This window comes from Myotis myotis, unplaced genomic scaffold, assembly GCF_014108235.1.
Source record: "Myotis myotis isolate mMyoMyo1 unplaced genomic scaffold, mMyoMyo1.p scaffold_m19_p_7, whole genome shotgun sequence".
NCBI lineage: Eukaryota > Metazoa > Chordata > Mammalia > Chiroptera > Vespertilionidae > Myotis > Myotis myotis.
This window is the reverse complement of record NW_023416379.1, coordinates 39,422,523-39,435,180: the sequence shown is the minus strand read 5'-3', so window position 1 is coordinate 39,435,180 and position 12,658 is coordinate 39,422,523. Positions and strand designations below refer to the sequence as shown.

Sequence of the window (12,658 nt, the reverse complement as noted above, 5' to 3'; positions counted from 1 at the left end):
GAAATATATACTAAGAAACCAGAAACACCAATCAGAATATATTTATTCCTATGTTCATAGCAGTGCAATTTACAATATCTAAGATTTGGAAACAGCCCAGCGCCTATCAGCAGATGAGTGGATAAAAACGATGTGAAACATTCACACAATGGAATACTATGCTGCTGTAAAAAAGAAGGAATTCTTACCATTTGCAACAGCATGGATGGACCTGGAGAGTATTATGCTAAGTGAAATAAGCCAGTCAGAGAAAGGTAAGTATCACATGATCTTATTCATATGTGGAATCTAATGAACAAAATAAACTGATGAACAAAATAGATCCAGAGACATAGAAGCATGGAACAGTCTGGAATTTCAGAGGGAAGGCGGGGGTAAGGGTAAGAGTGGGGTGGGTGGGTGGAGATAGATTAAACAGGGAATTTATATGCATATATGCATATACAATAGTGTGATGGAGGCCTGGGAGGGGCGGGTGAGGGGTGGAGGGGGTCAATGGGGAAAAAAACACACAAAGGGGACATTTGTAATACTTTCAACAATAAAGATAAAATAAAAAAGACAGTGTGGTACTGGCATAAGGACAGTCATACAGATTGATGGAAAAGAATGGAGAGTCCAGAAACAAATCTTTTTTTTATGGCCAATTTGTTGCAGGGGCAGGAATGGCACCAGATGCCTGACCAGTGGGTTTAGACAGGACCTAGGTTCAGAAACCTTGGTACTTGAGTTCTGGCTAGGAAAGAATTCAGAGCCAAGGCCCAAACAGTAAGAGAACATTTATTTAGAAAATCAAAGAGGTGGAAGAAGTAAGTAATTCCTAGAAATGAACTTAGGAAACAAGTTAAAGGTGTTAACATAAAAAACCATTGAAACCTGCAAAGAATTTTTGTGAGTTTATTTGAGCCCCACTGTCGACATATGCCGGGAAGCAGAACCTCAGCGAATTGAGATAATGCTCATCTGTATTTATACATTGCAATCAAAGGAAAGGGACTTAGATGGGTTACATGAAATCCATTGGTGATAGACTAGAGAGGTGGAGAAAGCAAAGGGGCGGAGGGCGGGGGGGGGGGGAACCCCTGGGATTGGATAAAAAGTAAAATGATAGACACATACTTAGGTGGGTGCAGGAACAATTAACATAACAATGAAGGAATTTGCACATTAGGTTGTGCCCCAGGGGCTCCAGAAAAAGGGAAGTTACAAGTTACCCAGACATTTCAAGGGTATGTTATCACAGATGCAAAAAGACATCTAGGCTCAGTTAAGGTAAAGGTTGACCTTGTCAGTGAAGATACCAGCCTAGGACATAACTACCCACCATAACTGCTTTTAGTTAAAGTTTAATTTCAGCCCATCCGTTGTGGTTACTTTAGGTCTGAGTTTGCAAGACGGCCATGCAGGCCTTCCCTGAGCTTGACAGGTTAGCATGTGGCCCCTTTGGTCCACAAAGGTAAAGGACAGGCCCTTGGAGCTTGGGAGTGAATAAGCTAATGGCACTGTGCCTGGGGGCAGGGAGGGGGTGGGGGAAGAGAAAGAGAAAGGCACAGACGTGGGGAGGGAGAGCCTCTTTCTAAGGGTTTTAAGGGTGGAGATTTTAGGGAGGGTCCCAGGGAAAGATCTTCATAGACTATTCAGCAGCTTTCCAGGTGGGTCTTTTCAGGGTTGTGGTCTCCACTGATTGATTGGTTGGTGCCAGGGCTGGGGGTCATTATCCAAGGCAGTTGGTCCTGAGGTCAGCCATGGGTCATTGGTCTGGTTTTGCTGCTTTTCTGGACCTGGAGCTGAAATACAGCTGAGGCCTAAATGTTATCTTTAGGGAGGAAAGGTCAGGGGTCCAAACCGTATGACCAGTGATATGCTAGGGGAGGAAAGGTCACCCTGGGGGTGAGGTCCCACCCTGCAATTGTCCATTACTAGGCACCCATGGCTTTCCACCCTGGTGACCTTCTGTGCCTGGCCCATGGTCCCTGCTCTGCTCATGTCTGTCTAACTGCCTACCACAAACTGATTTTCTACAAATTTGCCAAGGCAATTCAAAGAGGGAAAGAATAGTTTTTCAACAAATGAGTCTGGAACAATTGGATATTCACATACAGTGGGGCCTTGACTTACGAGTGTCCTGACTAACGAGTTTTTTGAGATACCAGCTGTCTCTCGGCCGATTTTTTGCATTGAGTTGATAGAGTAATTTGAGTTAACAAGCTCCTTAATGAGCTCAGTCTCAGAACGAATTAAACTCGTAAGTCAAGGCCCCACTGTATATAAAATATTACGTTAGTCCAGTGGTTTTCCCTGGTGGTGATTTTGGCCTCCCAGGGAACATTTGTCTGGAGACAGGTTTGGTTATTGCAACTGAGGCTTGGGATGCTACTGGCCTTGAGGAGGCTGAGCTGGGTATGCTGCTAAACCTCTAAGGATGCACAAGGTGGACTCCCCAGCACAGCATGATGAAGCCCAATGTGTCAATCGGGTTGAGGATAAGAAATCCTGATTTAAAACACCATACACAAAAAGTAACTCAAATAGATTACAGACTTAAATGTCAGAGCAAGACTTGAAAACTTTTAGAAAAGAACATTGGAAACATTTTCTGTAACTTTGGGTTAGGCAAAGATTCCTTAGATAGAACACTAAAAGCATGATCTATGAGGGAAAAAAATTGATTCAATAGGACCTCATCAAATTAAAGACTTTTACATTTCAAAACACCATTATGAAAACGAAGTTAAACACCAGATTGGGAGCAAATGTTTGCATACCATACATCTTATAAAATACAAAGGACTTGTGTCCAGAACACATAAAGAATGATTACGATGCAATAAGAAAAACCCAGACAGGTTAGTAAGCCAGGACAAGTGGAATAGGGAAACCGAGACAGATAGTTAAATGGTCAAGCAGTCTACAGCCATCTAGTAAATCCCCAAGTCCTATCTTCTCTAACCAAGGACACTTAAGAGTAAATGGTTTAGCCCTGGCTGGTTTGGCTCAGTGGATAGAGCGTCGGCCTGAGGACTGAGGGGTCCCAGGTTCGATTCCAGTCAAGGGCATGTGCCTTGGCTGCGGGCACATCCCCAGTAGGGGATGTGCAGGAGGCGGCTGATCGGTGTTTCTCCCTCATCGATGTTTCTAACTCTCTATCCCTCTCCCTTCCTCTCTGTAAAAAATCAATAAAATATATTAAAAAAAAAAAAAAGAGTAAATGGTTTAGCCCAGCTGGTGTGGCTCAGTGGTTAAACGTCGACCTTTGAACCTGGAGGTCACAGTTCAATTCCCGGGTTTTGGGCTTGATCCCCAGTAGGAGTGTGCAGGAGGCAGCCGATCCATGATTCTCTCTCATAATTGATGTTTCTAACTCTCTCTCTCCCTCTCCCTTCCTCTCTCTGAAATAAAAACATATATATATATGTAAATGGTTTACACTTCTCCTCAATCAGAGGGTAAATAGCTTAATTAAACCATCCTACTTAAAGAGACAGATAGCAGAAATCCAATTAGTGCTATTTGCCAACCACACCCAAAGACAGATGAAGTTAAGTGAATAAGTCTCATGTTCGCTCATCAGCATAAAGCTGATGAATATTCTATTGGATCCGTCCCTAAATGCCCAGCCTTTAAAAAACTCTCAAAGCAAAGGACCCAGCACACACTCTCCCTCTCGGGAGCACACCAGTGCCTTTCCTGTCTCCCTCTTCTTCTCCCACATGCATGCATCTCCTAAACTGTAAAGGGCCCCACAAGACTTGCAACTAGGGGAGCAATGGGCAAAGGGAGCTTGTCCCAGGCTAACTCCCTGGACCTGTCCCCAAGTCCCCCTTCTGACTCTCCAGTGAGCTGACAGCAGCTCTGCCTTGGCTCACTTTCTTACAATGTTTTTGAGAAGGACTTCTACCTTAGGCCTTCCTTGTGTCACTGTCCCCAGCTTTAATAAATGCACTCTCAAAGTCACCTGGACATGTGTTGTGAAATCCTTTCCTGCATGAAACCTACATATGACAGGCTGGCCTGAGGAGGCTCCCTGTCCAACAACAAAACAACCCAATTAAGAAAAGGTAAAAGATTTCAACAGACACTTTACCAAAGGGGATATATAAATGGTTAATACGCTCATGAGAAGATGCTGGACATCATTACTCATCAGGGAAATGCAATGAGACACTATCTCATGCCTACTAGAATAGCTATCATAAGGGAATACAAGGGGTTGGCAAGGATGTGAAGAAATTGGAACCCACACGTGTTGCTGGTGAAATGTAAAATGATACAGCTGCTTTGGACAATAGTTTGGCAATTTCTAAAAAGTTAACCATAAATTTATCATATGACTAAGCAATTTTACTTCTGGGGATCTCCTCAAGAGAAATGAAAACACATCCAAAGATTTGTACTTCGATATTCAATAGCAGCATTTTTTGTAATAGGTAAAAAGTAGAAACAACCCAAAAGCCAATCAACTGGTAAATGGATAAACAAATGTGGTATACCCCTACAATGGAATACTACCAGTATTTAGCAATAAAAAGGAATGAAATAATGATTAATACTACAACATGGATAAACCTCAAAAACATTATGCTGATAGAAACCAGATGCAAAAGTCTAAATATTGTAAAATTCAACTGATATAAAATGTCCAGAGAAGGCAAATTTATAGAGGCCGAGAGTGGATTAGTGGCTGCCTAGGAGCAAGGGTGGGAAAAAGGGTTGACTCAATGGGCCCAAGGGATGTTTAACACTGAATTGTGGTGATGCTTCCAGTTTTGTAACTTTACGAAAAACCATTGAACTTTACACTTAAACTAGGTGAATTTAATGGTATGTAAGTTATACTTTGATAAAGCTGCTTTTAAAAAAGAAGGCAATTTAAGCAATTCTAATCTTCAAAAAAAGAAGGAAGAAAAAAAGGATTAAAGGAAGGAAAAGCAAGGTATAGAACTTCATAACCAGGCAGCAATTAGGAAGCTCAAAATAAATTGATCATGTTCCATGTAAGCAAGAAAGCTTAAGTTACTGTGCAATTCATAACACACAGGGAGGGCAGGCAAGGGGACATCATTAAAAGGCCTAGAAAGGAAGAAGTAATGCAAATAGGAGAGTTACAATGATTAAATTAAGGCAGGAACGGCTGCAAGCGTAGCTTAATTCGTTTGAGCATGATGTTGTTTTCAAGTTCATTAGAAAGCTTAAAAAAAGACCCCAATATATCAAGACAATAATATAACACAATAAAGCTCATATTATTATAGCATGAAAGATTTAAATCAGATAAAAATTATTTTGTTCACCTTCTCCCAAGTTTTTGAAGAAGCAAAGATAGCTTCTCTTCTCTTCTAAGATGGTGCCCCGGGGTCTTGGCTAAAAGCAGGTCTGAGAACCGACTAGGCCCCTTTCCTGTCCTAGGAGACTGTGAACTTCAGTGGCAAAAAAGAAGTCACCAAACCGAAGTGTGGCTGGCTGAGAACTTACACGGAAGCAAAGGGAAAATACGCAGGGTGTGAGTCCACCCTGAGCTCATCTTGCAGGAATGGGAGCCACCAGCTGTAAGGATGATCGTTCATATTGAAGAGTTTTGTTTTTTTTAAATACTTTTTAAAATTTATATTTTAAATTTTGTTTTATTGCTTAAGGTATTACAAAGAGTATCACATATGTCTCCCCCCCCCCCCCCCCCCCCCCCCCCCCCCCGACCAAATTGAAGAGCTTTAAGGAAATTATTCCTGTTTCAATCGGCTGCTGTGGAGAACCTGCAGAGGCACTGTCTTCCCAAGTCAAACACTTTCTTCGTAGCAGGTTGGGAAGCTGATTTATGAAGTATTTACCAAAAATCCATTTACAACAGAGAAACCAGCCAGGAACAAGAATTCAGATGCTTGCTTAGAATTTAAGCTACTTAGTAATAATGGTTATGAAGACTACAGCACCATGGAAAATGTTCATGATGTGTTATGTGAAAACAGCAGGACCCAAAGCTGAAGTTATACTATAATTACTACCCTTGAAAAACGATACGCAAAGCATATTGTTTTGAGTCCTCTTGCCACTCCCCAGGTGACACCTCTTTTTCAATCACCTTTAAAAGTATGTTATCTCCTTAACGGAAAGGTAGGACCCATTCTGAAAGAATAAAACAGTTAATTTGAGAAGGGATCCAGACTGAAGTTGGGAAAAGAGAGATAAATGATTAGCTTGTTAGATTGCTTTGTGTTTTTAAAGAAAGTGCAAATAATTTGATTATTACTAAAGCATGATTAACAATAATGGAAACTATTAATAATAGTGGAATGACAATCATGTCCTCACAGTTAAATGGATTAGAAAACCAAGCCCATCCATCTTTGCCTTTCTGTGCTTTGAGTGCCTTCTCTAGACTGAGCCGAAGTCATTAGAGAGTCTACTAATACAGATAAATCCTGGAGCTTCTGTTGTCCAGAAAGGTGATCTTAACAATAGGATTTCAGTGGGAAGACAGGTGAAGAGGCAGAAAAGGATCTTCTTGAGACTAAGAACTCTAGGAAGGAGATTGAAAAGTGTTTTCTGAAAAGCAAGGTTTTCCTTATCAGTGATGGACTTGCTGATTAGCTAGTCTTAAAAACAAAAAAGTACCGTTTAGTTGCAACTTCGTTGAGTAAACACAATTTCCCCAAAACCCACTTACTCAAAGAGATCTATGTTGTAGCAACCTGTCAGGTTTTGAAAGGCGATCATATAATCACGGGTTGTTCAGATTATTTTCTGGTCACCTAAGTTCAATGGGTTGTATATGTCTTCTACCCCAAGTGTGTAGGTGTCACCCACATCCTGAGCCACAGCAATAACAGTCACAGGCAAGATAAAGTCTCAAACATTGGGTAGTGAGATCTGGACCAGGCAAACAAGTCACTGGCAATTAGATGACTAGTTAGCCACCTTATATGAGCAAGAAAACATGGAGGACTCAGTGTCATCATCAAGTGAAACTAAGTTAATAAGCATAATCCTTATCTTTCAAAGTAACTAATCCTGAATGGCATATAGCTCACTATCTAATCAATATCTAATTGATAAGGCGATCCTCTGTGGACTGTGCCTCCTGGAGTTGCCCATTAAGACACCGGAGTTGTTCAACAAGTACTCTTTGAGTATCTGCAGTGTTGCAACTGGTCTAGATGATGGAGGCTGTTATAGAATAGTAAGGAGCTAGGAAAATTTCAGGACGAGTAGAATGAGGAAACATACTTAAACAGCAGTTTGTGTCCACTTAGTAAATCCTATCTTCCCTAAACCAAGGACACAAGAGTAAATGGTTTTCATTTCTCCCTAACTAGAGGGTAAATAGTTTAAATCTTCCTACTCAGGGAGACAGATAACAGAAATCCAGTTAAGTGACATTTGCCAACCACACCCAAGGACAGATAGGTTAAGAGTATACATCTCATTTTGGTGCATCAGCATAAAGCTGATGAATATTTTATTGATCTGTTCCTAAGACCTCCCCTAAACGCCCAGTCTTTAAAACCCCTGAAAATGAAGGTCCCAGTGCCCTCTCTCCAAGAAGCATGCCAGTGCCATTCCCCCCCCACCCCCCGCCAGGTGTCCTCTAACTTCTAAGGGACCCCATGAGACTTGCAACCAGGGGAGCAATGGGCAGCAGCAGCTTGTCCTGGGCTAACCCTCTGAACCTATTTCCAAGGCCCCCTTTCCCCCTTTTTCTCTAAGTTCTCAGTGAGTGAAAACAGCCCAACCTAGGTTCTCCTGTTGCTTCTTCTATGTCCTTCCTTGTTTCACTGTCCTAAGGATGTTTTTGCTGTGCTCAATAAATTCTCTTTTAAAAATTAAATTTATTGGGATGACATTGGTCAACATGAACATCTAGGCTTCAGGTGTGGGTTTCTCTGTTACAAGGCCCGTATATTACACCGTGTGCCCACCACCCAAAGTCAAATCTTCTCCTGTCACCACATATGAAATGAATTCTTATTTTTTAACACTTTGTCTCTTGAGTGTGATCTTTCCCTCAAGAAGACAAGCACCGAGGTCTCCTCATTTTCTTATCTCCCTGTATCTCCCCAGTAACAGGGACCTGGGAGTGAATGACCAATTGGGAGTGCTGGTGAAGCTGGGAGGGAAAAAGTGGGGGATGGAAGGACGGACTGGGTAAGGAAGGACTATTATGCCAGGGACAGGGCGAACCAAACACATGCACAGCCAGCAGAGGGGACACTGAAGACTCAAGCCTAGGAACATGGAGGAAACAGGAGGCTACAGGCTCAAGATTTTTGGAAAGGAGAAAGAAGTCTTATTTGGAAAGAGAAATAAAGGGAGAGAGGAAGAGTACTACCTGGAAAGACTCTCAGGTGGGGAGGTGGGACATGAGGCCAGCTAGCCAGAGGTGGTCCCTCTGTGAATGGGGCTAATATTTACTCCCAGGGACTGGCGATGGGATTCAAACAAGATGGAATAGTGAAGGCCCTTAATAGGGAGCCCTCACAAATGCAGTCTTTATTATACTAACTGGTAGGGAGCAGAGTGCAGGTGAGTTCAGGGACCTGAAGTAGGTGAGGTTTGGAGGAGATAACTGGCAGGTCTGGGGGGCGGGCCAGATGGAAGGAGGCATGATAATGGTTAATGACTGATTTCTGGAGATGGGGATAGTGACATAGAGGGGGTGAAGGAGGAGACAACCTAAGTCACAACTCTACCATTCCTTGGCCTCAAGAAGTGTGATGAAGCATGTCTTGGTGCCCCAAACTTCTCCCTAGAGATTGTGTGAAATTATAAGGACTTAATATGAGTTAACAAATAAGTATCCCTGAAGAAGGGGCCTGGAGAAAGGCTATCAGTATTGAATATTTTATTTTTTTAAAATATATTTTATTGACCTTTTACAGAGAGGAAGGGAGAGGGATAGAGAGTTAGAATCATCGATGAGAGAGAAACATTGATCAGCTGCTTCCTGCACACCCCCTACTGGGGATGTGCCCGCAACCAAGGTACATGCCCTTGACCGGAATCAAACCTGGACCCTTCAGTCCGCAGGCCCGAAGCTGTATCCACTGAGCCAAGCCAGTTAGGGCAGTATTGAATACTTTAGAGTGAATGAACCAATGTGTTAGGTTTAACAAAAGCATGCCAAGATGCTGAGGGAGTGAGAATTCTGCAAGGTGCCCCAGTGGGCAGAGCAGAGCACTGTCACTCAACAGTAAGGAAAGGTCCCAAAGAAAGCAGAAAGGTCGTGTTGAAACAGGAGTCTGGGATTACACATCATACAGAGGTGAGCTGGGAATACTAGGATGCCTGTGAGGCAGCTTCGCAAGAAGCTTTTCTGCATTCCTTCAGAGCCTCTTTCTCTCTATATATTTACTTACTGATTGATTTCAGAGAGGAAGCGAGAGGGAGAGAGATAAGAGACATAAATGCTGAGAGAGAATCACCAGTCAGCTGCCTCTTGCACGCCCCCTAGTGGGCATTAAGCCCGAAACCTGGGCATATGCCATGGCCAGGAATTGAACCGTGACCTTCTGGTTCATAGGTCGATTGATGCTCAAACACTGAGCCCCTCCCTCTTTGGGTTTCACCTTGTCCTTGAGCCTCAGAGTATCTTTGTTATCTAGACAGTCAGAAATGTCAAACTTTTAGGAAGTAAGACACAGCTGGAAGGGAGTTCATACATTCTGTCGTTTAACCTTATTTTACAGATGAGGAAATCAAGGATCAGAGGAAAGTGAGTTGCTTAAGGTGACATAGCAAACCAGCAGCTAAATCAGAATCAGAAGAGCCCTAGAATCTTGCCTTGTGTCCTGCGGCACCCAGCCATCTGCTCAATAGAACCTACAGCTCGCTTAACTTCCTGCACACCCACACAACACCACGCACAGCTCCTCTGTGGAAGTTAATGATTAAAATCTGGTCTGCTCTAAAGCATCTAACCAGTTACTAATTAAGCAAATTTCTGTGAGAAGACATTTCAAACAGAAAAGTGTTCTCTTAAGCTAAATCTATATGCCTTCAAATTGTAGTTGGCATAAACTGTACAATTATAATATTTCAAGGATACTTAAAAATATTTCATAATACAATGCATCAACCTCTAGCTTTAGATTTTCTCCTCATGCTAGGCCATGATAAAATGGTTTTGTAACTCTTTTGGGGGTGATTTAACTAAAATAACTTTGCTTAGTGTTGGAGTGAACAAGGTAATAAAAGCTGTTTGCTGTGCCCCTGTCTCCAGACAGGGCTGTAATTACACCACAAGGAAGAAAGCAGCTGAATCCCACTCCCGGTCATTTCTGTGAACTCAGCCTCCTTGTCATCGGTGCTCTCACATTGCACGCGAACCACAGAGCTATCTCCTGTGAGTCGCAGAGACAGGTCTGGTTGCAGGGCCGTGAGCTGGCTTACATTCCTTCTGAAACTGATGTCTGTGGTTCAAAAACCAACATTGACATTCTGAGGTTTTAAAAAAGTATTGCCAATGAATTCCCCTGAGCAACACACACACACACACACACACACACACACACACACACACACACACGAAACTTGTAAAAATTAAAGGTATTCTTTATGACAAAGTATTACAAATAAATGCATCTTACTCAAAAAAAGTATTTTGTTCAGTTTTTAAAAAAACTTTTATTCTTTGAAATGTGTTTAAAAAGAAAATTGATCTTTAAGAAAGAAAAACAGGCAATTCCTACTACAACCAAGTTAACTTTTGATAACGTTTTAATCTCTTAATTCAACTATTTGGCATTTTTTTCCCCCAACAATTTTCCCCAAATCGTACAAAAACCATGAAGTGAAAGTATATTCACACGGGGTCTGTAAACACAGAGACATAACTGCCAGAAGACAAAGCATAGTTTTTCTTAATCACTGAACTGCCCTCTGGTCACTGGTCTTTGAAGCGACAGTCCCCCGGGCTGGCCTGTCAGCGTGTCCCTTGACACCTGCAGCGCCCAGCTTGCTCTGTCCTCTCTAGAAGGAAAACCACAGGCCACCGCCCTGGCGCCATCCCTGGCTCGGTCCAATCAATAAGGACTTATTTCCTGTCCATTTGCTGAGGTCACAGGAGCGAATCTCATTAATTATTTCTACTACTGCAGCCTCAAGTGTGCTTCTGGCGTGACAAAGGAAAACGGCTTGACCTTTTTTTCTTCTAATTTTGTTTGTAGCAGTTCCAAAAAGATGGCAGTATGCATTTAGCAATGTGATAAAAAGAAGAAAAAACCATGTGTATGTTTTTAAAGTCATTAGCAAATTGAGATATTTCATTATGAAAGCTCGCTGGATCACCTCATCCCTGTTTTTCCAGCTAATGAACAATAGTGTCTTTTTAATTTGGTGTCACGAAAATCTGGTCACAGCAAACACAATGTTTTCTAAAGCAGATCTGGCCTCGGAGGGAGGAAAGCTCTCCAGGGCCGCCAGGGCCTTGTTTCCATGGTAACGACACAGGTCAATAGCTGAAGTCACACCTTTGCCAGCTTTGATTGCTTCTCGCAACTGTTAAGAAACAAACGCACAATAAAAGTCAGTTTTTAAGGTACCACAATTAAACTGGGGAGGGGAGGTGAAAAACAAAAAAGGGGACAACCAATATAGATTCCTTGTGCCAGCTCATTCTCTTGGGGTAAAGAGGACATCACCCCCCAGTGATCTCAAGGCACTAACGTTCAGAACCTAAGGCTGCGCAGTGTCTGCCTCAGGGGAGCACAATGGGCTCCAAGGAGCCCAATTACACCTCCGCAGACTCCCACCCCCTGGTGTCTTGAAATGTGCCCTGCTGGGGGCTGGGGGAGTGCGTGGAGGACATTTGCGTTTCTGGCATTTTGAATTCAGCAGCCTGATATTGTCATGTGAGGAAGGCTTCATTAACATCCTAGTTAAAAATTATATTTTTTCTCACTGTATGTTGACACAATAGTCCATATGAAAATTCAAGAAAGACGCTACATTTAAAAAAATGAACACTACATTTTAAAACTAAAATACTTTATTTGGGAAGAATGAATTGAAAATAGCCTTTGTAAAGAATAAAGTAACTCTCATCAACAAATAGAACTGCTTTCCAATAAAATGGTTACACTTTAGGGCCGAGAAAGATTTGGTCTGTCCACCCTCCCCTTGCCCCGATTCCACCTTTTCTTTCTCAGTGACAGCCTCACATCTGCCTAACTCACTAACCAGAAACCCGGGGTCCTCCTTCATCCCTCACATCCCAGGCACCATGGCAGCACCAGCGTTGTCTACCCTCGACTGCACTTTCTGGCCCCCAGAGATTGGGTGGGGCCAAGTGACAAGTTTTAGTCCATGGGAATGATGCATGTCATTTTGGGCTGCAGCTTTTAATTGTCCATGTGAGTCCCTGCAGAGCTTTCCCTCTGGCACACCCACGGCCACCCTGAGACGCTCCTCAGCCTGGATCCCAGAGGGACCCCGTGAGCCACCATTGTGCCTCTCGGACCTGAAAGGGACATGTCATACCAGTGAGAAACTTTGTTGTTTCAAGCTACAGAGATTACGAGGGTGTCTGGAGCCATCTTGACTGATACCACCACTAAGTCCTAGCTATTCTGTCTCCTTTAAAACTCTCAACTTGATCCTCTGCTCTTTATTCCCATTGCCACTACGATAGTTCAGGCTCCCATCATCCCTCATCTCCTACAGAGTC

General features: G+C 42.7%; 1 protein-coding gene across 3 annotated transcripts in view; it reads right to left on the bottom strand.

Annotated features, from left to right (window-relative positions):
* Window positions 1-10,597: 10,597 nt before the first annotated feature.
* The window catches only part of PDSS2 (decaprenyl diphosphate synthase subunit 2), a 245,723-nt gene continuing 243,662 nt past the window's right edge, over window positions 10,598-12,658 (bottom strand). For all 3 annotated transcript variants that reach the window (XM_036317452.1, XM_036317453.1, XM_036317454.1), the window contains one exon: window positions 10,598-11,490. In XM_036317452.1, the coding sequence (XP_036173345.1) occupies window positions 11,332-11,490 (159 nt within the window). In that variant the 3' untranslated portion in view covers window positions 10,598-11,331. The remainder of the gene's footprint in view (window positions 11,491-12,658) is intronic.